General features: G+C 46.2%; 1 protein-coding gene across 1 annotated transcript in view; it reads right to left on the bottom strand.

The window, feature by feature from the left end:
• The window catches only part of LOC115120295 (histone deacetylase 9-B-like), a 57,717-nt gene extending 31,210 nt beyond the window's left edge, over window positions 1-26,507 (bottom strand). The window contains exons 1-3 of the mRNA XM_065027165.1: window positions 26,487-26,507; window positions 25,671-25,837; window positions 21,840-21,961 (exon numbers count right to left, since the gene is read on the bottom strand). Of these exons, the coding sequence (XP_064883237.1) occupies window positions 21,840-21,961; window positions 25,671-25,837; window positions 26,487-26,507 (310 nt within the window). The remainder of the gene's footprint in view (window positions 1-21,839; window positions 21,962-25,670; window positions 25,838-26,486) is intronic.
• Window positions 26,508-26,869: the final 362 nt, after the last annotated feature.

The raw sequence follows: 26,869 nt of genomic DNA, 5'->3' as shown, positions 1-26,869 counted from the left end.
CTCAATGTTAACTCTGCTGTCAGTGTGATGCCTGTCTCCTCTCCATCTCAATGTTAACTCTGTCAGTGTGATGCCTGTCTCCTCTCCATCTCAATATTAACTCTGTCAGTGTGATGCCTGTCTCCCTCTCCATCTCAATGTTAACTCTGTCAGTGTGATGCCTGTCTCCTCTCCATCTCAATGTTAACTCTGTCAGTGTGATGCCTGTCTCCTCTCCATCTCAATGTTAACTCTGCTGTCAGTGTGATGCCTGTCTCCACTCCATCTCAATGTTAACTCTGTCAGTGTGATGCCTGTTCTCCATCAATGTTAACTCTGTCAGTGTGATGCCTGTCTCCTCTCCATCTCAATGTTAACTCTGTCAGTGTGATGCCTGTCTCCTCTCCATCTCAATGTTAACTCTGTCAGTGTGATGCCTGTCTCCTCTCCATCTCAATGTTAACTCTGTCAGTGTGATGCCTGTCTCCTCTCCATCTCAATGTTAACTCTGCTGTCAGTGTGATGCCTGTCTCTACATCTCAATGTTAACTCTGTCAGTGTGATGCCTGTCTCCTCTCCATCTCAATGTTAACTCTGTCAGTGTGATGCCTGTCTCCTCTCCATCTCAATGTTAACTCTGCTGTCAGTGTGATGCCTGTCTCCACTACATCTCAATGTTAACTCTGTCAGTGTGATGCCTGTCTCCTCTCCATCTCAATGTTAACTCTGTCAGTGTGATGCCTGTCTCCTCTCCATCTCAATGTTAACTCTGCTGTCAGTGTGATGCCTGTCTCCTCTCCATCTCAATGTTAACTCTGCTGTCAGTGTGATGCCTGTCTCCACTACATCTCAATGTTAACTCTGTCAGTGTGATGCCTGTCTCCTCTCCATCTCAATGTTAACTCTGCTGTCAGTGTGATGCCTGTCTCCTCTCCATCTCAATGTTAACTCTGTCAGTGTGATGCCTGTCTCCTCTCCATCTCGATATTAACTCTGTCAGTGTGATGCCTGTCTCCTCTCCATCTCAATGTTAACTCTGTCAGTGTGATGCCTGTCTCCTCTCCATCTCAATGTTAACTCTGTCAGTGTGATGCCTGTCTCCTCTCCATCTCAATGTTAACTCTGTCAGTGTGATGCCTGTCTCCTCTCCATCTCAATGTTAACTCTGCTGTCAGTGTGATGCCTGTCTCCTCTCCATCTCAATGTTAACTCTGCTGTCAGTGTGATGCCTGTCTCCTCTCCATCTCAATGTTAACTCTGCTGTCAGTGTGATGCCTGTCTCCTCTCCATCTCAATGTTAACTCTGCTGTCAGTGTGATGCCTGTCTCCTCTCCATCTCAATGTTAACTCTGTCAGTGTGATGCCTGTCTCCTCTCCATCTCAATGTTAACTCTGTCAGTGTGATGCCTGTCTCCTCTCCATCTCAATGTTAACTCTGCTGTCAGTGTGATGCCTGTCTCCTCTCCATCTCAATGTTAACTCTGCTGTCAGTGTGATGCCTGTCTCCACTCTCCATCTCAATGTTAACTCTGTCAGTGTGATGCCTGTCTCCACTCCATCTCAATGTTAACTCTGTCAGTGTGATGCCTGTCTCCTCTCCATCTCAATGTTAACTCTGTCAGTGTGATGCCTGTCTCCTCTCCATCTCTATGTTAACTCTGCTGTCAGTGTGATGCCTGTCTCCACTACATCTCAATGTTAACTCTGTCAGTGTGATGCCTGTCTCCTCTCCATCTCAATGTTAACTCTGTCAGTGTGATGCCTGTCTCCTCTCCATCTCAATGTTAACTCTGTCAGTGTGATGCCTGTCTCCTCTCCATCTCAATGTTAACTCTGTCAGTGTGATGCCTGTCTCCTCTCCATCTCAATGTTAACTCTGCTGTCAGTGTGATGCCTGTCTCCACTACATCTCAATGTTAACTCTGTCAGTGTGATGCCTGTCTCCTCTCCATCTCAATGTTAACTCTGTCAGTGTGATGCCTGTCTCCTCTCCATCTCAATGTTAACTCTGCTGTCAGTGTGATGCCTGTCTCCTCTCCATCTCAATGTTAACTCTGCTGTCAGTGTGATGCCTGTCTCCACTACATCTCAATGTTAACTCTGTCAGTGTGATGCCTGTCTCCTCTCCATCTCAATGTTAACTCTGCTGTCAGTGTGATGCCTGTCTCCTCTCCATCTCAATGTTAACTCTGTCAGTGTGATGCCTGTCTCCTCTCCATCTCAATATTAACTCTGTCAGTGTGATGCCTGTCTCCTCTCCATCTCAATGTTAACTCTGTCAGTGTGATGCCTGTCTCCTCTCCATCTCAATGTTAACTCTGCTGTCAGTGTGATGCCTGTCTCCTCTCCATCTCAATGTTAACTCTGCTGTCAGTGTGATGCCTGTCTCCTCTCCATCTCAATGTTAACTCTGCTGTCAGTGTGATGCCTGTCTCCTCTCCATCTCAATGTTAATCTCTCTGTCAGTGTGATGCCTGTCTCCTCTCCATCTCAATATTAACTCTGTCAGTGTGATGCCTGTCTCCTCTCCATCTCAATATTAACTCTGTCAGTGTGATGCCTGTCTCCTCTCCATCTCAATGTTAACTCTGTCAGTGTGATGCCTGTCTCCTCTCCATCTCAATGTTAACTCTGTCAGTGTGATGCCTGTCTCCTCTCCATCTCAATGTTAACTCTGCTGTCAGTGTGATGCCTGTCTCCACTACATCTCAATGTTAACTCTGTCAGTGTGACGCCTGTCTCCTCTCCATCTCAATGTTAACTCTGTCAGTGTGATGCCTGTCTCCTCTCCATCTCAATGTTAACTCTGTCAGTGTGATGCCTGTCTCCTCTCCATCTCAATGTTAACTCTGTCAGTGTGATGCCTGTCTCCTCTCCATCTCAATGTTAACTCTGCTGTCAGTGTGATGCCTGTCTCCACTACATCTCAATGTTAACTCTGTCAGTGTGATGCCTGTCTCCTCTCCATCTCAATGTTAACTCTGTCAGTGTGATGCCTGTCTCCTCTCCATCTCAATGTTAACTCTGCTGTCAGTGTGATGCCTGTCTCCACTACATCTCAATGTTAACTCTGCTGTCAGTGTGATGCCTGTCTCCTCTCCATCTCTATGTTAACTCTGCTGTCAGTGTGATGCCTGTCTCCTCTCCATCTCAATGTTAACTCTGCTGTCAGTGTGATGCCTGTCTCCTCTCCATCTCAATGTTAACTCTGCTGTCAGTGTGATGCCTGTCTCCACTACATCTCAATGTTAACTCTGTCAGTGTGATGCCTGTCTCCTCTCCATCTCAATGTTAACTCTGCTGTCAGTGTGATGCCTGTCTCCTCTCCATCTCAATGTTAACTCTGTCAGTGTGATGCCTGTCTCCTCTCCATCTCGATATTAACTCTGTCAGTGTGATGCCTGTCTCCTCTCCATCTCAATGTTAACTCTGCTGTCAGTGTGATGCCTGTCTCCTCTCCATCTCAATGTTAACTCTGCTGTCAGTGTGATGCCTGTCTCCTCTCCATCTCAATGTTAACTCTGCTGTCAGTGTGATGCCTGTCTCCTCTCCATCTCAATGTTAACTCTGTCAGTGTGATGCCTGTCTCCTCTCCATCTCAATATTAACTCTGTCAGTGTGATGCCTGTCTCCTCTCCATCTCAATGTTAACTCTGCTGTCAGTGTGATGCCTGTCTCCACTACATCTCAATGTTAACTCTGTCAGTGTGATGCCTGTCTCCACTACATCTCAATGTTAACTCTGTCAGTGTGATGCCTGTCTCCTCTCCATCTCAATGTTAACTCTGTCAGTGTGATGCCTGTCTCCTCTCCATCTCAATGTTAACTCTGCTGTCAGTGTGATGCCTGTCTCCACTACATCTCAATGTTAACTCTGCTGTCAGTGTGATGCCTGTCTCCTCTCCATCTCAATGTTAACTCTGTCAGTGTGATGCCTGTCTCCACTCCATCTCAATGTTAACTCTGCTGTCAGTGTGATGCCTGTCTCCTCTCCATCTCTATGTTAACTCTGCTGTCAGTGTGATGCCTGTCTCCTCTCCATCTCAATGTTAACTCTGCTGTCAGTGTGATGCCTGTCTCCTCTCCATCTCAATGTTAACTCTGCTGTCAGTGTGATGCCTGTCTCCACTACATCTCAATGTTAACTCTGTCAGTGTGATGCCTGTCTCCTCTCCATCTCAATGTTAACTCTGCTGTCAGTGTGATGCCTGTCTCCTCTCCATCTCAATGTTAACTCTGTCAGTGTGATGCCTGTCTCCTCTCCATCTCAATATTAACTCTGTCAGTGTGATGCCTGTCTCCTCTCCATCTCAATGTTAACTCTGCTGTCAGTGTGATGCCTGTCTCCTCTCCATCTCAATGTTAACTCTGCTGTCAGTGTGATGCCTGTCTCCTCTCCATCTCAATGTTAACTCTGCTGTCAGTGTGATGCCTGTCTCCTCTCCATCTCAATGTTAACTCTGTCAGTGTGATGCCTGTCTCCTCTCCATCTCAATATTAACTCTGTCAGTGTGATGCCTGTCTCCTCTCCATCTCAATGTTAACTCTGTCAGTGTGATGCCTGTCTCCTCTCCATCTCAATATTAACTCTGTCAGTGTGATGCCTGTCTCTCTCCATCTCAATGTTAACTCTGCTGTCAGTGTGATGCCTGTCTCCTCTCCATCTCAATGTTAACTCTGCTGTCAGTGTGATGCCTGTCTCCACTACATCTCAATGTTAACTCTGTCAGTGTGATGCCTGTCTCCACTACATCTCAATGTTAACTCTGTCAGTGTGATGCCTGTCTCCTCTCCATCTCAATGTTAACTCTGTCAGTGTGATGCCTGTCTCCTCTCCATCTCAATGTTAACTCTGCTGTCAGTGTGATGCCTGTCTCCACTACATCTCAATGTTAACTCTGTCAGTGTGATGCCTGTCTCCTCTCCATCTCAATGTTAACTCTGTCAGTGTGATGCCTGTCTCCTCTCCATCTCAATGTTAACTCTGTCAGTGTGATGCCTGTCTCCTCTCCATCTCAATGTTAACTCTGTCAGTGTGATGCCTGTCTCCTCTCCATCTCAATGTTAACTCTGCTGTCAGTGTGATGCCTGTCTCCACTACATCTCAATGTTAACTCTGTCAGTGTGATGCCTGTCTCCTCTCCATCTCAATGTTAACTCTGCTGTCAGTGTGATGCCTGTCTCCACTACATCTCAATGTTAACTCTGTCAGTGTGATGCCTGTCTCCTCTCCATCTCAATGTTAACTCTGTCAGTGTGATGCCTGTCTCCTCTCCATCTCAATGTTAACTCTGCTGTCAGTGTGATGCCTGTCTCCACTACATCTCAATGTTAACTCTGCTGTCAGTGTGATGCCTGTCTCCTCTCCATCTCAATGTTAACTCTGCTGTCAGTGTGATGCCTGTCTCCTCTCCATCTCAATGTTAACTCTGCTGTCAGTGTGATGCCTGTCTCCTCTCCATCTCAATGTTAACTCTGCTGTCAGTGTGATGCCTGTCTCCACTACATCTCAATGTTAACTCTGTCAGTGTGATGCCTGTCTCCTCTCCATCTCAATGTTAACTCTGCTGTCAGTGTGATGCCTGTCTCCTCTCCATCTCAATGTTAACTCTGTCAGTGTGATGCCTGTCTCCTCTCCATCTCAATATTAACTCTGTCAGTGTGATGCCTGTCTCCTCTCCATCTCAATGTTAACTCTGTCAGTGTGATGCCTGTCTCCTCTCCATCTCAATGTTAACTCTGCTGTCAGTGTGATGCCTGTCTCCTCTCCATCTCAATGTTAACTCTGCTGTCAGTGTGATGCCTGTCTCCTCTCCATCTCAATGTTAACTCTGCTGTCAGTGTGATGCCTGTCTCCTCTCCATCTCAATGTTAACTCTGTCAGTGTGATGCCTGTCTCCTCTCCATCTCAATATTAACTCTGTCAGTGTGATGCCTGTCTCCTCTCCATCTCAATATTAACTCTGTCAGTGTGATGCCTGTCTCCTCTCCATCTCAATGTTAACTCTGTCAGTGTGATGCCTGTCTCCTCTCCATCTCAATGTTAACTCTGTCAGTGTGATGCCTGTCTCCTCTCCATCTCAATGTTAACTCTGCTGTCAGTGTGATGCCTGTCTCCACTACATCTCAATGTTAACTCTGTCAGTGTGATGCCTGTCTCCTCTCCCATCTCAATGTTAACTCTGTCAGTGTGATGCCTGTCTCCTCTCCATCTCAATGTTAACTCTGTCAGTGTGATGCCTGTCTCCTCTCCATCTCAATGTTAACTCTGCTGTCAGTGTGATGCCTGTCTCCACTACATCTCAATGTTAACTCTGTCAGTGTGATGCCTGTCTCCTCTCCATCTCAATGTTAACTCTGTCAGTGTGATGCCTGTCTCCTCTCCATCTCAATGTTAACTCTGCTGTCAGTGTGATGCCTGTCTCCACTACATCTCAATGTTAACTCTGCTGTCAGTGTGATGCCTGTCTCCTCTCCATCTCTATGTTAACACTGCTGTCAGTGTGATGCCTGTCTCCTCTCCATCTCAATGTTAACTCTGCTGTCAGTGTGATGCCTGTCTCCTCTCCATCTCAATGTTAACTCTGCTGTCAGTGTGATGCCTGTCTCCACTACATCTCAATGTTAACTCTGTCAGTGTGATGCCTGTCTCCTCTCCATCTCAATGTTAACTCTGTCAGTGTGATGCCTGTCTCCTCTCCATCTCAATGTTAACTCTGTCAGTGTGATGCCTGTCTCCTCTCCATCTCAATGTTAACTCTGTCAGTGTGATGCCTGTCTCCTCTCCATCTCAATGTTAACTCTGCTGTCAGTGTGATGCCTGTCTCCACTACATCTCAATGTTAACTCTGTCAGTGTGATGCCTGTCTCCTCTCCATCTCAATGTTAACTCTGTCAGTGTGATGCCTGTCTCCTCTCCATCTCAATGTTAACTCTGCTGTCAGTGTGATGCCTGTCTCCACTACATCTCAATGTTAACTCTGCTGTCAGTGTGATGCCTGTCTCCTCTCCATCTCTATGTTAACTCTGCTGTCAGTGTGATGCCTGTCTCCTCTCCATCTCAATGTTAACTCTGCTGTCAGTGTGATGCCTGTCTCCTCTCCATCTCAATGTTAACTCTGCTGTCAGTGTGATGCCTGTCTCCACTACATCTCAATGTTAACTCTGTCAGTGTGATGCCTGTCTCCTCTCCATCTCAATGTTAACTCTGCTGTCAGTGTGATGCCTGTCTCCTCTCCATCTCAATGTTAACTCTGTCAGTGTGATGCCTGTCTCCTCTCCATCTCGATATTAACTCTGTCAGTGTGATGCCTGTCTCCTCTCCATCTCAATGTTAACTCTGTCAGTGTGATGCCTGTCTCCTCTCCATCTCAATGTTAACTCTGCTGTCAGTGTGATGCCTGTCTCCTCTCCATCTCAATGTTAACTCTGCTGTCAGTGTGATGCCTGTCTCCTCTCCATCTCAATGTTAACTCTGCTGTCAGTGTGATGCCTGTCTCCTCTCCATCTCAATGTTAACTCTGTCAGTGTGATGCCTGTCTCCTCTCCATCTCAATGTTAACTCTGCTGTCAGTGTGATGCCTGTCTCCACTACATCTCAATGTTAACTCTGCTGTCAGTGTGATGCCTGTCTCCTCTCCATCTCTATGTTAACTCTGCTGTCAGTGTGATGCCTGTCTCCTCTCCATCTCAATGTTAACTCTGCTGTCAGTGTGATGCCTGTCTCCTCTCCATCTCAATGTTAACTCTGCTGTCAGTGTGATGCCTGTCTCCACTACATCTCAATGTTAACTCTGCTGTCAGTGTGATGCCTGTCTCCACTACATCTCAATGTTAACTCTGTCAGTGTGATGCCTGTCTCCTCTCCATCTCAATGTTAACTCTGCTGTCAGTGTGATGCCTGTCTCCTCTCCATCTCAATGTTAACTCTGTCAGTGTGATGCCTGTCTCCTCTCCATCTCGATATTAACTCTGTCAGTGTGATGCCTGTCTCCTCTCCATCTCAATGTTAACTCTGTCAGTGTGATGCCTGTCTCCTCTCCATCTCAATGTTAACTCTGCTGTCAGTGTGATGCCTGTCTCCTCTCCATCTCAATGTTAACTCTGCTGTCAGTGTGATGCCTGTCTCCTCTCCATCTCAATGTTAACTCTGCTGTCAGTGTGATGCCTGTCTCCTCTCCATCTCAATGTTAACTCTGTCAGTGTGATGCCTGTCTCCTCTCCATCTCAATATTAACTCTGTCAGTGTGATGCCTGTCTCCTCTCCATCTCAATGTTAACTCTGTCAGTGTGATGCCTGTCTCCTCTCCATCTCAATATTAACTCTGTCAGTGTGATGCCTGTCTCCTCTCCATCTCAATGTTAACTCTGCTGTCAGTGTGATGCCTGTCTCCTCTCCATCTCAATGTTAACTCTGCTGTCAGTGTGATGCCTGTCTCCACTACATCTCAATGTTAACTCTGTCAGTGTGATGCCTGTCTCCACTACATCTCAATGTTAACTCTGTCAGTGTGATGCCTGTCTCCTCTGCATCTCAATGTTAACTCTGTCAGTGTGATGCCTGTCTCCTCTCCATCTCTATGTTAACTCTGCTGTCAGTGTGATGCCTGTCTCCACTACATCTCAATGTTAACTCTGTCAGTGTGATGCCTGTCTCCTCTCCATCTCAATGTTAACTCTGTCAGTGTGATGCCTGTCTCCTCTCCATCTCAATGTTAACTCTGTCAGTGTGATGCCTGTCTCCTCTCCATCTCAATGTTAACTCTGTCAGTGTGATGCCTGTCTCCTCTCCATCTCAATGTTAACTCTGCTGTCAGTGTGATGCCTGTCTCCACTACATCTCAATGTTAACTCTGTCAGTGTGATGCCTGTCTCCTCTCCATCTCAATGTTAACTCTGTCAGTGTGATGCCTGTCTCCTCTCCATCTCAATGTTAACTCTGCTGTCAGTGTGATGCCTGTCTCCACTACATCTCAATGTTAACTCTGCTGTCAGTGTGATGCCTGTCTCCTCTCCATCTCAATGTTAACTCTGCTGTCAGTGTGATGCCTGTCTCCTCTCCATCTCAATGTTAACTCTGCTGTCAGTGTGATGCCTGTCTCCTCTCCATCTCAATGTTAACTCTGCTGTCAGTGTGATGCCTGTCTCCACTACATCTCAATGTTAACTCTGTCAGTGTGATGCCTGTCTCCTCTCCATCTCAATGTTAACTCTGCTGTCAGTGTGATGCCTGTCTCCTCTCCATCTCAATGTTAACTCTGTCAGTGTGATGCCTGTCTCCTCTCCATCTCGATATTAACTCTGTCAGTGTGATGCCTGTCTCCTCTCCATCTCAATGTTAACTCTGTCAGTGTGATGCCTGTCTCCTCTCCATCTCAATGTTAACTCTGCTGTCAGTGTGATGCCTGTCTCCTCTCCATCTCAATGTTAACTCTGCTGTCAGTGTGATGCCTGTCTCCTCTCCATCTCAATGTTAACTCTGCTGTCAGTGTGATGCCTGTCTCCTCTCCATCTCAATGTTAACTCTGTCAGTGTGATGCCTGTCTCCTCTCCATCTCAATATTAACTCTGTCAGTGTGATGCCTGTCTCCTCTCCATCTCAATGTTAACTCTGTCAGTGTGATGCCTGTCTCCTCTCCATCTCAATATTAACTCTGTCAGTGTGATGCCTGTCTCCTCTCCATCTCAATGTTAACTCTGCTGTCAGTGTGATGCCTGTCTCCTCTCCATCTCAATGTTAACTCTGCTGTCAGTGTGATGCCTGTCTCCACTACATCTCAATGTTAACTCTGTCAGTGTGATGCCTGTCTCCACTACATCTCAATGTTAACTCTGTCAGTGTGATGCCTGTCTCCTCTCCATCTCAATGTTAACTCTGTCAGTGTGATGCCTGTCTCCTCTCCATCTCTATGTTAACTCTGCTGTCAGTGTGATGCCTGTCTCCACTACATCTCAATGTTAACTCTGTCAGTGTGATGCCTGTCTCCTCTCCATCTCTATGTTAACTCTGCTGTCAGTGTGATGCCTGTCTCCACTACATCTCAATGTTAACTCTGCTGTCAGTGTGATGCCTTCTCCATTAGGCTGCCGGACCAAGACAAGGCCAGGTGGCTGGCTAGGGGGACTCTTAGGCTATGTCCCAAATGGCACTCTATTCCCGATATAGAGCACTGCTTTTGACCAGGCCCAGAGGGCCCGTAGTGCACTATGTAGGGAATAGGGTGCTATTTGGGACCGAGCCTTACAGAAAGACTATATGCTGGGATACTGTGTGCTGTTGGCTACAAGGCCTTACCTTTATACCCTTTTCATACAAACTTGAACTGTTCTGTACTGGCTCAGATATACAGCTGGCTCAGATATACAGCTGGCTCAACTGGCTCAGATATACAGCAGGCTCAGATATACAGCTGGCTCAGATATACAGCTGGCTCAACTGGCTCAGATATACAGCAGGCTCAGCTGGCTCAGATATACAGCTCGGCTCAGCTGGGTAAGCTATACAGCTCGGCTCAGCTGGCTCAGATATACAGCTCGGCTCAGCTGGCTCAGATATACAGCTCGGCTCAGCTGGCTCAGATATACAGCTCGGCTCAGCTGGCTCAGATATACAGCTCGGCTCAGCTGGGTAAGCTATACAGCTCGACCAGATTCTTTCCCTGTTCATAAGTCATTCTACGATACTTATCAAAAGCCACCGGCTTCAAAATCCATGAACCCTTCCATGAACTCATCCAGTCCAGACAAATGTACAATGTTTCACCCGATTGTATTACTATTGAAATGAGCACGGATCATTGTCTCACCATGGGGAGGTACACGGAGCGGGTTACTTTGCCTCCAGGCATCCAGGCCTTAAAATATCCCCTGGTTTCAGAAAGCAATGTGAAATCCTCCTTCCACTGCACCTGCTACACACGTTTGGTAAGTGGGTCAAGAGTGGAGATGAGGGTGTTGCACCTCTCCTTTCCTCTAAGTCAGGCTGGTCTTACCACGGCCCGGGGCATCACATGATCTGAGACCCGTCTATTCTTGGACATTGCATAAAGAGGATGTACGGTCAAGTAAACAAGCTTATCACGTGGAATTGTATTGCTTTGTGGAATAAAAAGCTTTTTTGGGGGGGTGAAGGATGTATTCAAGGGATGGTCTTGTGATCAAAGCACGATGAATCCGCTAGGCCTTTTCTGATTAGAGAAGCCTAACATGGACTGATTCCAGAGGAGAGGAAGCATTTGTAATGCTTATGGGCTTAGTTCTTAAACAGCCTTCACCTTAATACGTCTGTAGATGGAACACCATGAAGAAGAGACGAGGACCCACTGGACACACACTGGCCTTAATAAGTCTGTAGATGGAACACCATGAAGAGGAGACAAGGACCCACTGGACACACACTGGCCTTAATAAGTGTGTAGATGGAACACCATGAAGAAGAGACGAGGACCCATTGGACACACACTGGCCTTAATAAGTGTGTAGATGGAACACCATGAAGAGGAGACGAGGACCCACTGGACACACACTGACCTTAATAAGTCTGTAGATGGAACACCATGAAGAGGAGACGAGGACCCACTGGACACACACTGGCCTTAATAAGTGTGTAGATGGAACACCATGAAGAGGAGACGAGGACCCACTGGACACACACTGGCCTTAATAAGTGTGTAGATGGAACACCATGAAGAGGAGACAAGGACCCACTGGACACACACTGGCCTTAATAAGTCTGTAGATGGAACACCATGAAGAGGAGACAAGGACCCACTGGACACACACTGGCCTTAATAAGTCTGTAGATGGAACACCATGAAGAGGAGACGAGGACCCACTGGACACACACTGGCCTTAATAAGTGTGTAGATGGAACACCTTGAAGAGGAGACAAGGACCCACTGGACACACACGCCTTAATAAGTGTGTAGATGGAACACCTTGAAGAGGAGACAAGGACCCACTGGACACACACTGGCCTTAATAAGTGTGTAGATGGAACACCATGAAGAGGAGACAAGGACCCACTGGACACACACTGGCCTTAATAAGTGTGTAGATGGAACACCATGAAGAGGAGACAAGGACCCACTGGACACCTGGGCTCCCCATCTCCCACTGCAATGTAAATCAGTAGATGGAACAACACAAGGGCACCTGGGCTCCCCATCTCCCACTGCAATGTATATTAGTAGATGGAACAACACAAGGGCACCTGGGCTCCCCATCTCCCACTGCAATGTAAATCAGTAGATGGAACAACACAAGGGCACCTGGGCTCCCCATCTCCCACTGCAATGTAAATCAGTAGATGGAACAACACAAGGGCACCTGGGCTCCCCATCTCCCACTGCAATGTAAATCAGTAGATGGAACAACACAAGGGCACCTGGGCTCCCCATCTCCCACTGCAATGTAAATCAGTAGATGGAACAACAACACGTTCACCGTCTACCGTAGCACTGTAGTAACTATCACACTCAACTGAACGTCTTGATTAGTGTAGTGTTAGCTAGCTACATAGCTAGCTACATAGTTGTCTTTGCTGTCTTCGTATCTAAGATAATTGTGTAGCTTAGAGTGATAATTGCGTTATTATCGTATTTCGTCGCCCTCCTATCTGCCTAGCAGCTAGCCAGCTAGCATACGTTCACCGGCTACCGTAGCACTGTAGTAACTATCACACTCAACTGAACGACTTGATTAGTGTAGTGTTAGCTAGCTACATAGCTAGCTACATAGTTGTCTTTGCTGTCTTCGTATCCAAGATAATTGTGTAGCTTAGAGTGTGGAGTCTTAGAGTGATAATTGCGTTATTATCGTATTTCGTCGCCCTCCTATCTGCCTAGCAGCTAGCCAGCTAGCATACGTTCACCGGCTACCGTAGCACTGTAGTAACTATCACACTCAACCGAACGACTTGATTAGTGTAGTATTAGATAGCTACATAGTTGTCTTTGCTGTCTTCGTATCCAAGATAAATGTGTAGTTTAGAGTGTGTAGTCTTAGAGTGATTATCTTAATTCACCGAGGTTAGCTAGCCAGCTATTTTGTCGTCCTTAACGTAGGAAACACTCCTAGCTAGCCAATAGCCAGCCAACGTCTACTGAATAGAACTTTCGCATTCCGGTCGCATTCCGCGTCGCTCCACAGGTAGTATCACTTTTTCATTTCATTTCATTACAGTCCCAACGGTGTGATTTGTTTGATCGTAGCTAGCTACATAGCTAGCTACATAGCCGTCTTTGTTTCAAAGATAATTGTGTAGTCTAGAGCGATTTTCTAGGTTAGCTAGCCAGCTATTGTCGTTCTCCTAACGCAACGTAACGTAACCAACACTGCTAGCTAGCCAGCTAGCTCCCGATAAGCAGCATTGTAGAAACTTCACACTCAACGGTGCGACTTGATTAGGGTAGTGTCAACAACGCAGCTAGCCTACCCCAGCAGTACTCTATCATTTTAATCATTTTAGTCAATTAGATTCTTGCTACGTAAGCTTAACTTTCTGAACATTCGAGACGTGTAGTCCACTTGTCATTCCAATCTCCTCTGCATTAGCGTAGCCTCTTCTCTAGCCTGTCAACTATGTGTCTGTCTATCCCTGTTCTCTCCTCTCTGCACAGACCATACAAACGCTCCACACCGCATGGCCGCAGCCACCCTAATCTGGTGGTCCCAGCGCGCACGACCCACGTGGAGTTCCAGGTCTCCGGTAGCCTCTGGAACTGCCGATCTGCGGCCAACAAGGCAGAGTTCATCTCAGCCTATGCCTCCCTCCAGTCCCTCGACTTCTTGGCTCTGACGGAAACATGGATCACCACAGACAACACCGCTACTCCTACTGCTCTCTCTTCGTCCGCCCACGTGCTCTCGCACACCCCGAGAGCTTCTGGTCAGCGGGGTGGTGGCACCGGGATCCTCATCTCTCCCAAGTGGTCATTCTCTCTTTCTCCCCTTACCCATCTGTCTATCGCCTCCTTTGAATTCCATGCTGTCACAGTTACCAGCCCTTTCAAGCTTAACATCCTTATCATTTATCGCCCTCCAGGTTCCCTCGGAGAGTTCATCAATGAGCTTGATGCCTTGATAAGCTCCTTTCCTGAGGACGGCTCACCTCTCACATTTCTGGGCGACTTTAACCTCCCCACGTCTACCTTTGACTCATTCCTCTCTGCCTCCTTCTTTCCACTCCTCTCCTCTTTTGACCTCACCCTCTCACCTTCCCCCCTACTCACAAGGCAGGCAATACGCTCGACCTCATCTTTACTAGATGCTGTTCCTCCACTAACCTCATTGCAACTCCCCTCCAAGTCTCCGACCACTACCTTGTATCCTTTTCCCTCTCGCTCTCATCCAACACTTCCCACACTGCCCCTACTCGGATGGTATCGCGCCGTCCCAACCTTCGCTCTCTCTCCCCGCTACTCTCTCCTCTTCCATCCTATCATCTCTTCCCTCTGCTCAAACCTTCTCCAACCTATCTCCTGATTCTGCCTCCTCAACCCTCCTCTCCTCCCTTTCTGCATCCTTTGACTCTCTATGTCCCCTATCCTCCAGGCCGGCTCGGTCCTCCCCTCCCGCTCCGTGGCTCGACGACTCATTGCGAGCTCACAGAACAGGGCTCCGGGCAGCCGAGCGGAAATGGAGGAAAACTCGCCTCCCTGCGGACCTGGCATCCTTTCACTCCCTCCTCTCTACATTTTCCTCCTCTGTCTCTGCTGCTAAAGCCACTTTCTACCACTCTAAATTCCAAGCATCTGCCTCTAACCCTAGGAAGCTCTTTGCCACCTTCTCCTCCCTCTTGAATCCTCCTCCCCTCCCCCCTCCTCCCTCTCTGCAGATGACTTCGTCAACCATTTTGAAAAGAAGGTCGACGACATCCGATCCTCGTTTGCTAAGTCAAACGACACCGCTGGTTCTGCTCACACTGCCCTACCCTGAGCTCTGACCTCTTTCTCCCCTCTCTCTCCAGATGACATCTCGCGTCTTGTGACGGCCGGCCGCCCAACAACCTGCCCGCTTGACCCTATCCCTCCTCTCTTCTCCAGACCATCTCCGGTGACCTTCTCCCTTACCTCACCTCGCTCATCAACTCATCCCTGACCGCTGGCTACGTCCCTCCCGTCTTCAAGAGAGCGAGAGTTGCACCCCTTCTGAAAAAACCTACACTCGATCCCTCCGATGTCAACAACTACAGACCAGTATCCCTTCTTTCTTTCCTCTCCAAAACTCTTGAACGTGCCGTCCTTGGCCAGCTCTCCCGCTATCTCTCTCAGAATGACCTTCTTGATCCAAATCAGTCAGGTTTCAAGACTAGTCATTCAACTGAGACTGCTCTTCTCTGTATCACGGAGGCGCTCCGCACTGCTAAAGCTAACTCTCTCTCCTCTGCTCTCATCCTTCTAGACCTATCGGCTGCCTTCGATACTGTGAACCATCAGATCCTCCTCTCCACCCTCTCCGAGTTGGGCATCTCCGGCGCGGCCCACGCTTGGATTGCGTCCTACCTGACAGGTCGCTCCTACCAGGTGGCGTGGCGAGAATCAGTCTCCTCACCACGTGCTCTCACCACTGGTGTCCCCCAGGGCTCTGTTCTAGGCCCTCTCCTATTCTCGCTATACACCAAGTCACTTGGCTCTGTCATAACCTCACATGGTCTCTCCTATCATTGCTATGCAGACGACACACAATTAATCTTCTCCTTTCCCCCTTCTGACGATCAGGTGGCGAATCGCATCTCTGCATGTCTGGCAGACATATCAGTGTGGATGACGGATCATCACCTCAAGCTGAACCTCGGCAAGACGGAGCTGCTCTTCCTCCCGGGGAAGGACTGCCCGTTCCATGATCTCGCCATCACGGTTGACAACTCCATTGTGTCCTCGTCCCAGAGCGCTAAGAACCTTGGCGTGATCCTGGACAACACCCTGTCGTTCTCAAATAACATCAAGGCGGTGGCCCGTTCCTGTAGGTTCATGCTCTACAACATCCCAGAGTACGACCCTGCCTCACACAGGAAGCGGCGCAGGTCCTAATCCAGGCACTTGTCATCTCCCGTCTGGATTACTGCAACTCGCTGTTGGCTGGGCTCCCTGCCTGTGCCATTAAACCCCTACAACTCATCCAGAACGCCGCAGCCCGTCTGGTGTTCAACCTTCCCAAGTTCTCTCACGTCACCCCGCTCCTCCGCTCTCTCCACTGGCTTCCAGTTGAAGCTCGCATCCGCTACAAGACCATGGTGCTTGCCTACGGAGCTGTGAGGGGAACGGCACCTCACTACCTCCAGGCTCTGATCAGGCCCTACACCCAAACAAGGGCACTGCGTTCATCCACCTCTGGCCTGCTCGCCTCCCTACCACTGAGGAAGTACAGTTCCCGCTCAGCCCAGTCAAAACTGTTCGCTGCTCTGGCCCCCCAATGGTGGAACAAACTCCCTCACGACGCCAGGACAGCGGAGTCAATCACCACCTTCCGGAGACACCTGAAACCCCACCTCTTTAAGGAATACCTAGGATAGGATAAAGTAATCCTTCTCCCCCCTTAAAAGACCTAGATGCACTATTGTAAAGTGGCTGTTCCACTGGATGTCATAAGGTGAAAGCACCAATTTGTAAGTCGCTCTGGATAAGAGCGTCTGCTAAATGACTTAAATGTAAATGTAAATGTAACACAAGGGCACCTGGGCTCCCCATCTCCCACTGCAATGTAAATCAGTAGATGGAACAACACAAGGGCACCTGGGCTCCCCATCTCCCACTGCAATGTAAATCAGTAGATGGAACAACACAAGGGCACCTGGGCTCCCCATCTCCCACTGCAATGTAAATCAGTAGATGGAACAACACAAGGGCACCTGGGCTCCCCATCTCCCACTGCAATGTAAATGCATCAACAACAACAATTCATATTTCATAGCCTGTCAAATGAAGTGTGTTTGATCCTTTTGAAATCGTCCAAACCAAGGCAAAGGTTCTGTGTCTTTCAAGGCCATGTGACTGTAGAAACAAAAAAAACACGGAACTAAAAAAATGACTATTGTTAATATAACCAGTACAGTAGCTCTTGACTTATCCAGCAGAGACATCAGGCAGCAGAGCAGGTATGGCATAGGAGAATTGGCTGAGTGGCTAGCTTCAAAGCAAATCATAAAAGTGCTCAAATTGTACAGTTTCACCACAACAACTGCAACCCTATGGCCAGCCAAGCTATAAAACCAGGAAGTCAAACCCCCAGACTGTGTCCCAAATGGCACCCTATTCCCTATATAGTGCATATATAGTGCACTACTTTTGACCAGAACGCTCTGGGGCCTGGTCAAAAGTAGTACACTATATAGGGAATAGGGTGCCATTTGCGACTCAACCCAGACCTGTAAAGTCTCCTCCACTTTGTTTTCAGAAGGCTGTTTTTGCTTAAACAAACAGTGGTGTCTTACTTCATTCTGCCCGGCAACAGTCCTCTTAACTCAGTGACACCTGCCTGTCAGAGTGTCAGCTATCGATGACGGACAACGTGTCCAGGAACAACACTACCTTTGTGTGTTTGCATGCCAATCTCTCAGAGGACTTTAATGAAGACGGACAGGAAATGGGGGGGGGGGGGCTCGCACAGAAAATGACCACATATAGATTCTAGAATCCAAAGGAAATTTTTTATAAGGGGCTTTTATCAATGCATAAGAATTACTCAGAGAAACAGAGATCATTTCAAGATAAACCAAAAGGAAGATCATAAGGATTATTATAATTTAGTTCTGCAAAGAATAAGGCAAGCAGAGTTTTGTTAGTGTTAATAAATGTGCTGTTTCTTTGCAGCTTGCGTCAAAGGTAAACATAGGCTAAAGCATTGATGGTAAACATAGACTAAAGCATTGATGGTAAACATAGACTAAAGCATTGATGGTAAACATAGGCTAAAGCATTGATGGTAAACATAGGCTAAAGCATTGATGGTAAACATAGGCTAAAGCATTGATGGTAAACATAGGCTAAAGCATTGATGGTAAACATAGACTAAAGCATTGATGGTAAACATAGGCTAAAGCATTGATGGTAAACATAGGCTAAAGCATTGATGGTAAACATAGACTAAAGCATTGATGGTAAACATAGGCTAAAGCATTGATGGTAAACATAGACTAAAGCATTGATGGTAAACATAGACTAAAGCATTGATGGTAAACATAGACTAAAGCATTGATGGTAAACATAGGCTGAAGCATTGATGGTAAACATAGACTAAAGCATTGATGGTAAACATAGACTAAAGCATTGATGGTAAACATAGGCTGAAGCATTGATGGTAAACATAGGCTAAAGCATTGATGGTAAACATAGGCTGAAGCATTGATGGTAAACATAGACTAAAGCATTGATGGTAAACATAGACTAAAGCATTGATGGTAAACATAGACTAAAGCATTGATGGTAAACATAGGCTAAAGCATTGATGGTAAACATAGACTAAAGCATTGATGGTAAACATAGGCTAAAGCATTGATGGTAAACATAGACTAAAGCATTGATGGTAAACATAGGCTAAAGCATTGATGGTAAACATAGGCTAAAGCATTGATGGTAAACATAGGCTAAAGCATTGATGGTAAACATAGGCTAAAGCATTGATGGTAAACATAGGCTAAAGCATTGATGGTAAACATAGGCTAAAGCATTGATGGTAAACATAGACTAAAGCATTGATGGTAAACATAGGCTAAAGCATTGATGGTAAACATAGGCTAAAGCATTGATGGTAAACATAGACTAAAGCATTGATGGTAAACATAGGCTAAAGCATTGATGGTAAGCATAGACTAAAGCATTGATGGTAAACATAGACTAAAGCATTGATGGTAAACATAGGCTAAAACATTGATGGTAAACATAGGCTAAAGCATTGACGGTAAACATAGGCTAAAGCATTGATGGTAAACATAGACTAAAGCATTGATGGTAAACATAGACTAAAGCATCGATGGTAAACATAGGCTAAAGCATTGATGGTAAACAGGCTAAAGCATTGATGGTAAACATAGACTAAAGCATCGATGGTAAACATAGACTAAAGCATCGATGGTAAACATAGGCTAAAGCATCGATGGTAAACATAGACTAAAGCATTGATGGTAAACATAGGCTAAAGCATTGATGGTAAACATAGACTAAAGCATTGATGGTAAACATAGACTAAAGCATTGATGGTAAGACTCTGTCTGCCTCGCAAGATAAATTCTAAATCATTTCTGGGAACCCTCTTATTTGGTCGAGGCACATTATTTTACTTTGGCAACTGGTTATTTGGACTTGCAGGCCACTCCTAACCAGGTATGTTACCAGACAGAGAGAGAGGAGGTATTTCCTGGTGCGGGATTGTTTTTTCAAAGAGAGACACAATAAACACAATTGTCTTTCATGTGCTTCCCCAATTGTTATTTTAACCACAAAGTCTCCACAATGACTACAAATTAGTTTAAATGTATATTACAAAGTACTATAAAACCTGCCACTATAATTCCCCGAGCCTGATCCCTAAAGTGTGTTTATACACAATATGCCAGCTCATGTGGTAAAGTCATTAAACAGGTATTATTGTTCACCGCCGTAATTTGACGAGACACAAAAGGGAAAGAATGTAATGTCATTTCCGTGACCTCACAGCAAAATGATGAACCGTTTTAGCTTGTGGCACAGCGAAACCAAGAGGGAGGTATAATTCTTATTTATACAGCGTTCCCTAGAGAGATCCTCAGCTTTAAACCAACAAACCTGAGCTGCCTTTTGCTGACAAGTTGTGTGTTTTCAAAAGAGTTAGTGGAGCTCATAACTCTGAAGAAATGAAAGGTGCTTTAAGTCGTCCATTAACTGTTCAACTGAGAAGCCCTAACAGCGAGGCCTTGCCTTTTGTCTGTGTATTATCGCTAATAACACAATAAATAACCAAAGATAGTTCTTAGGGAACAATATTGTAGCCTATGTCTTTGTGAGGAAAATAACACACAATATATAGCATCATCAAATTCCAATACAACAGAAAAAGATTGCATTGGTTTTGTATGATATTGTCAACAGTGTGTGTTAGTGTTCTGTCGGAGTTGCACACGTCTGGCTCTGTGTTAGGAGAGGTCAAACAGGAAGGAAGGATTCTGATAGATACTACTGCTCTGGCTTACCTCGTAACCCCTCCCCATTATTTGAGTAAGGGGTCCCCTGAAGGGGTACGAGGGGTGAGAGGGGCCTTGGGGGCGGGGTGGAGGTTCAAAGGTCATAATAGGCCTAACTGATGTCATTAGCAGGTCATCAGTATGGTCAGGAAATGCTGTGTGGATACACAGAGGTAATCCTGGGATGACAGAGGTCACAGCACATTCATTGTATTAATAACTCATTGATGGAAGGTCATTGTACCACCCTGCAGACACACTACTGGTTGAGGACAAGATGTCTGTAGAAGGATTTATCCACACGTATCTTAATGTTAACACTCATGAGAATAGAAGGATAGAAAGGACTTTGGAATGTCCTGCAGTTCATTTGGAATGAAGTGTTAGAAAGAGTTTGATTTTGGTTGAGTTTGGTCAATTGATGCTGGTGTGTGTGGTTGAGTGTATGCTGGTGTGTGTGGTTGAGTGTATGCTGGTGTGTGTGGTTGAGTGTATGCTGGTGTGTGTGGTTGAGTGTATGCTGGTGTGTGTGGTTGAGTGTATGCTGGTGTGTGTGGTTGAGTGTATGCTGGTGTGTGTGGTTGAGTGTATGCTGTTATGTGTGGTTGAGTGTATGCTGGTGTGTGTGGTTGAGTGTATGCTGTTGTGCGTGATCGCGTGTGTTTGTACGCGACATGGTCGCCGTTTACGAGTTCAGTCCCAACTTCATGTTTACCTTTCCTTTATTGAACAGAAAGTTCATATTATTATCACCTATGACCGCCAAGCAGTTCATGCTATTATCATCTATGACCGCCAAGCAGTTCATACTATTATCACCTATGACCGCCAAGCAGTTCATACTATTATCACCTATGACCGCCAAGCAGTTCATACTATTATCATCTATGACCGCCAAGCAGTTCATACTATTATCACCTATGACCGCCAAGCAGTTCATACTATTATCATCTATGACCGCCAAAGCAGTTCATACTATTATCATCTATGACCGCCAAGCAGTTCATACTATTATCATCTATGACCGCCAAGCAGTTCATACTATTATCATCTATGACCGCCAAGCAGTTCATACTATTATCACCTATGACCGCCAAGCAGTTCATACTATTATCACCTATGACCGCCAAGCAGTTCATACTATTATCATCTATGACCACCAAGCAGTTCATACTATTATCACCTATGACCGCCAAGCAGTTCATGCTATTATCATCTATGACCACCAAGCAGTTCATACTACTATCATCTATGACCGCCAAGCAGTTCATACTATTATCATCTATGACCGCCAAGCAGTTCATACTATTATCACCTATGACCGCCAAGCAGTTCATACTATTATCACCTATGACAGCCAAGCAGTTCATACTATTATCACCTATGACCGCCAAGCAGTTCATACTATTATCACCTATGACCGCCAAGCAGTTCATACTATTATCACCTATGACCGCCAAGCAGTTCATACTATTATCACCTATGACCGCCAAGCAGTTCCTCCTATTATCATCTATGACCGCCAAGCAGTTCGTACTATTATCACCTATGACCGCCAAGCAGTTCATACTATTATCATCTATGACCGCCAAGCAGTTCATACTATTATCATCTATGACCGCCAAGCAGTTCATACTATTATCACCTATGACCGCCAAGCAGTTCATACTATTATGTGTGTGCGTGGGTGCGTGTGTGGCCGGACCTGTTTTCCTCAGTGGGAAGTCGTCCTGTCCGTCCTGAGGGGAGGGGAGTGTATAGTGGCAGACAGGAGACATGCCTCCCAGGGGAGAAGAACTCTGGTCCAGAGACGTGTGGTGGGAGGACCTGGACACAGAACACACAGCGCCAACACGTCACAAATCTTGGTTTATTTCTTCTTGAAAGTTGCAAATAGTGATATATATAAATATATATACATCATTTTGAATGATAAATAGTAACTAGAAAAGTTCATTTTCCTGAAGAAAAATGGTGTGCTTGCTTTAGTATTTTTCTAGTAGTGGAAGACGTTACTAGACAGAATCACAACAGTGGGTAGTGGAAGACGTTACTAGACAGAATCACAACAGTGGGTAGTGGAAGAATCACAACACGTTACTAGACAGAATCACAACAGTGGGTAGTGGAAGAAGTTACTAGACAGAATCACAACAGTGGGTAGTGGAAGACGTTACTAGACAGAATCACAACAGTGGGTAGTGGAAGACGTTACTAGACAGAATCACAACAGTGGGTAGTGGAAGAAGTTACTAGACAGAATCACAACAGTGGGTAGTGGAAGAAGTTACTAGACAGAATCACAACAGTGGGTAGTGGAAGAAGTTACTAGACAGAATCACAACAGTGGGTAGTGGAAGACGTTACTAGACAGAATCACAACAGTGGGTAGTGGAAGACGTTACTAGACAGAATCATAACAGTGGGTAGTGGAAGACGTTACTAGACAGAATCACAACAGTGGGTAGTGGAAGACGTTACTAGACAGAATCACAACAGTGGGTAGTGGAAGAAGTTACTAGACAGAATCACAACAGTGGGTAGTGGAAAGACGTTACAGTGGGTAGTGGAAGAAGTTACAGAATCACAACAGTGGGTAGTGGAAGAAGTTACTAGACAGAATCACAACAGTGGGTAGTGGAAGAAGTTACTAGACAGAATCACAACAGTGGGTAGTGGAAGAAGACAGAATCATAACAGTGGGTAGTGGAAGACGTTACTAGACAGAATCACAACAGTGGGTAGTGGAAGACGTTACTAGACAGAATCATAACAGTGGGTTACTAGTGGAAGACAGTGGGTACTAGACAGAATCACAACAGTGGGTAGTGGAAGAAGTTACTAGACAGAATCACAACAGTGGGTAGTGGAAGAAGTTACTAGACAGAATCACAACAGTGGGTAGTGGAAGAAGTTACTAGACAGAATCACACAACAGACAGAATCACAACAGTGGGTAGTGGAAGAAGTTACTAGACAGAATCACAACAGTGGGTAGTGGAAGACGTTACTAGACTGAATCACAACAGTGGGTAGTGGAAGAAGTTACTAGACTGGATCACAACAGTGGGTAGTGGAAGACGTTACTAGACAGAATCACAACAGTGGGTAGTGGAAGAAGTTACTAGACAGAATCACAACAGTGGGTAGTGGAAGAAGTTACTAGACAGAATCACAACAGTGGGTAGTGGAAGACGTTACTAGACAGAATCACAACAGTGGGTAGTGGAAGAAGTTACTAGACAGAATCACAACAGTGGGTAGTGGAAGAAGACTAGTGGATCACAACAGTGGGTAGTGGAAGAAGTTACTAGAGACTGGATCACAACAGTGGGTAGTGGAAGAAGTTACTAGACTGGATCACAACAGTGGGTAGTGGAAGAAGTTACTAGACTGGATCACAACAGTGGGTAGTGGAAGAAGTTACTCGGATCATAACAGTGGGTAGTGGAAGAAGTTACTAGACTGGATCACAACAGTGGGTAGTGGAAGAAGTTACTAGATCATAACAGTGGGTAGTGGAAGAAGTTACTAGACTGGATCATAACAGTGGGTAGTGGAAGAAGTTACTAGACAGAATCACAACAGTGGGTAGTGGAAGAAGTTACTAGACTGAATCACAACAGTGGGTAGTGGAAGAAGTTACTAGACTGGATCACAACAGTGGGTAGTGGAAGACGTTACTAGACCGGAGATAACAGTGGGTAGTGGAAGAAGTTATCATCAACAGTGGGTAGTGGAAGAAGTTACTAGACAGAATCACAACAGTGGGTAGTGGAAGAAGTTACTAGACAGGATCACAACAGTGGGTAGTGGAAGAAGTTCTAGACAGATCACAACAGTGGGTAGTGGAAGAAGTTACTAGACAGAATCATAACAGTGGGTAGTGGAAGAAGTTACTAGACTGGATCACAACAGTGGGTAGTGGGAAGACGTTACTAGACGGATCACAAGACTGGATCACAACAGTGGGTAGTGGAAGAAGTTACTAGACAGGATCATAACAGTGGGTAGTGGAAGAAGTTACTAGACAGGATCACAACAGTGGGTAGTGGAAGAAGTTACTAGACTGGATCACAACAGTGGGTAGTGACTGGATCACAACAGTGGGTAGTGGAAAAGTTACTAGACTGGATCATAACAGTGGGTAGTGGAAGACTAGACAGTGGGTAGTGGAAGACGTTACTAGACCGGATCATAACAGTGGGTAGTGGAAGAAGTTACTAGACAGAATCACAACAGTGGGTAGTGGAAGAAGTTACTAGACTGGATCACAACAGTGGGTAGTGGAAGAAGTTACTAGACCGGATCATAACAGTGGGTAGTGGAAGAAGTTACTAGACTGGATCACAACAGTGGGTAGTGGAAGAAGTTACTAGACTGGATCACAACAGTGGGTAGTGGAAGAAGTTACTAGACAGAATCACAACAGTGGGTAGTGGAAGAAGTTACTAGACAGAATCACAACAGTGGGTAGTGGAAGAACGTTACTAGAAGAATCACAACAGTGGGTAGTACTAGACAGAATCACAACAGTGGGTAGTGGAAGAAGTTACTAGACAGAATCACAACAGTGGGTAGTGGAAGAAGTTACTAGACTGGATCACAACAGTGGGTAGTGGAAGAAGTTACTAGACCGGATCACAACAGTGGGTAGTGGAAGACGTTACTAGACCGGATCATAACAGTGGGTAGTGGAAGAAGTTACTAGACTGGATCACAACAGTGGGTAGTGGAAGACGTTACTAGACCGGATCACAACAGTGGGTAGTGGAAGAAGTTACTAGACTGGATCACAACAGTGGGTAGTGGAAGAAGTTACTAGACCGGATCATAACAGTGGGTAGTGGAAGAAGTTACTAGACTGGATCACAACAGTGGGTAGTGGAAGAAGTTACTAGACCGGATCATAACAGTGGGTAGTGGAAGACGTTACTAGACCGGATCATAACAGTGGGTAGTGGAAGAAGTTACTAGACTGGATCACAACAGTGGGTAGTGGAAGAAGTTACTAGACTGGATCATAACAGTGGGTAGTGGAAGACGTTACTAGACCGGATCATAACAGTGGGTAGTGGAAGACGTTACTAGACCGGATCATAACAGTGGGTAGTGGAAGAAGTTACTAGACTGGATCACAACAGTGGGTAGTGGAAGAAGTTACTAGACCGGATCATAACAGTGGGTAGTGGAAGACGTTACTAGACCGGATCATAACAGTGGGTAGTGGAAGAAGTTACTAGACTGGATCATAACAATGGGTAGTGGAAGAAGTTACTAGACTGGATCACAACAGTGGGTAGTGGAAGAAGTTACTAGACCGGATCATAACAGTGGGTAGTGGAAGAAGTTACTAGAGACAGTGGGTAGTGGAAGAATCATCATAACAGTGGGTAGTGGGAAGACAACAGTGGGTAGTGGAAGAAGTTACTAGACAGAATCACAACAGTGGGTAGTGGAAGACGTTACTAGACAGAATCACAACAGTGGGTAGTGGAAGACGTTACTAGACAGAATCACAACAGTGGGTACTTACGTGTACCAGAGCTTGGGGTGGTGGATGAGCATGTGTGTGGCTCCGGCAGTAGACAGGTCCTTGTTTGATTTACTCAACAGAAACTCTTGGAGTTTCTGCTTCACCTCATTACTGGCCACAGCACCTGTGAGACCAGCAGCCAGAGAGAGACAGGGATTGGGGTCACCCTGGTGCTCAGGGGGTACAGAATAAGAGAGAGACCAGGATTGGGATCACCCTGGGGCTCAGGGGGTAGAGACTCAGAGAGAGACCGGGATTGGGGTCACCCTGGGGCTCAGTGGGTACAGACTCAGAGAGAGACAGGGATTGGGGTCACCCTGGGGCTCAGGGGGTACAGAATAAGAGAGAGACCGGGATTGGGGTCACCCTGGGGCTCAGGGGGTACAGACTCAGAGAGAGACCGGGATTGGGGTCACCGTGGGGCTCAGGGGATACAGACTCAGAGAGAGACCGGGATTGGGGTCACCCTGGGGCTCAGGGGGTACAGACTCAGAGAGAGACCGGGATTGGGGTCACCCTGGGGCTCAGTGGGTACAGACTCAGAGAGAGACCGGGATTGGGGTCACCCTGGGGCTCAGTGGGTACAGACTCAGAGAGAGACCGGGATTGGGGTCACCCTGGGGCTCAGTGGGTACAGACTCAGAGAGAGACAGGGATTGGGGTCACCATGGGGCTCAGTGGGTACAGACTCAGAGAGAGACAGGGATTGGGGTCACCATGGGGCTCAGGGGGTACAGACTCAAAGAGAGACAGGGATTGGGGTCACCCTGGGGCTCAGGGGGTACAGACTCAGAGAGAGACCGGGATTGGGGTCACCCGGGGGCTCAGGGGGTACATACTTAGAGATATCGCGTCCCCTATGGCACACTATTCACTTTGTAGTGCACTGCTTTTGTCAAATATATATATATATATATTTTTAAATAGCACACTATATTAGGGTATAGGGTGCATTTGGGGACGCAGTGACTGTATTCCTATAGTAGATTTCATCACATCCACACATATTGTTGCATTGAAATGTTAGAGACTGGGTTTAGTTATTCCATAGTATGTTTTCATCACCTCCACACATTGTATTGGTCTGACATATCTCACATTGTACAGTTTTTGACTATATCCATAACTAGCACACCAATTATCAGGTATTTCATTTCTCATAGAATTGATGAGATCCACACGTAACGTAGGAACATCTC

The sequence above is a fragment of the Oncorhynchus nerka genome, linkage group LG14, assembly GCF_034236695.1.
Source record: "Oncorhynchus nerka isolate Pitt River linkage group LG14, Oner_Uvic_2.0, whole genome shotgun sequence".
NCBI lineage: Eukaryota > Metazoa > Chordata > Actinopteri > Salmoniformes > Salmonidae > Oncorhynchus > Oncorhynchus nerka.
The sequence above is the reverse complement of the archived record's forward strand: the minus strand, read 5'-3'. Positions and strand labels throughout refer to the sequence as shown.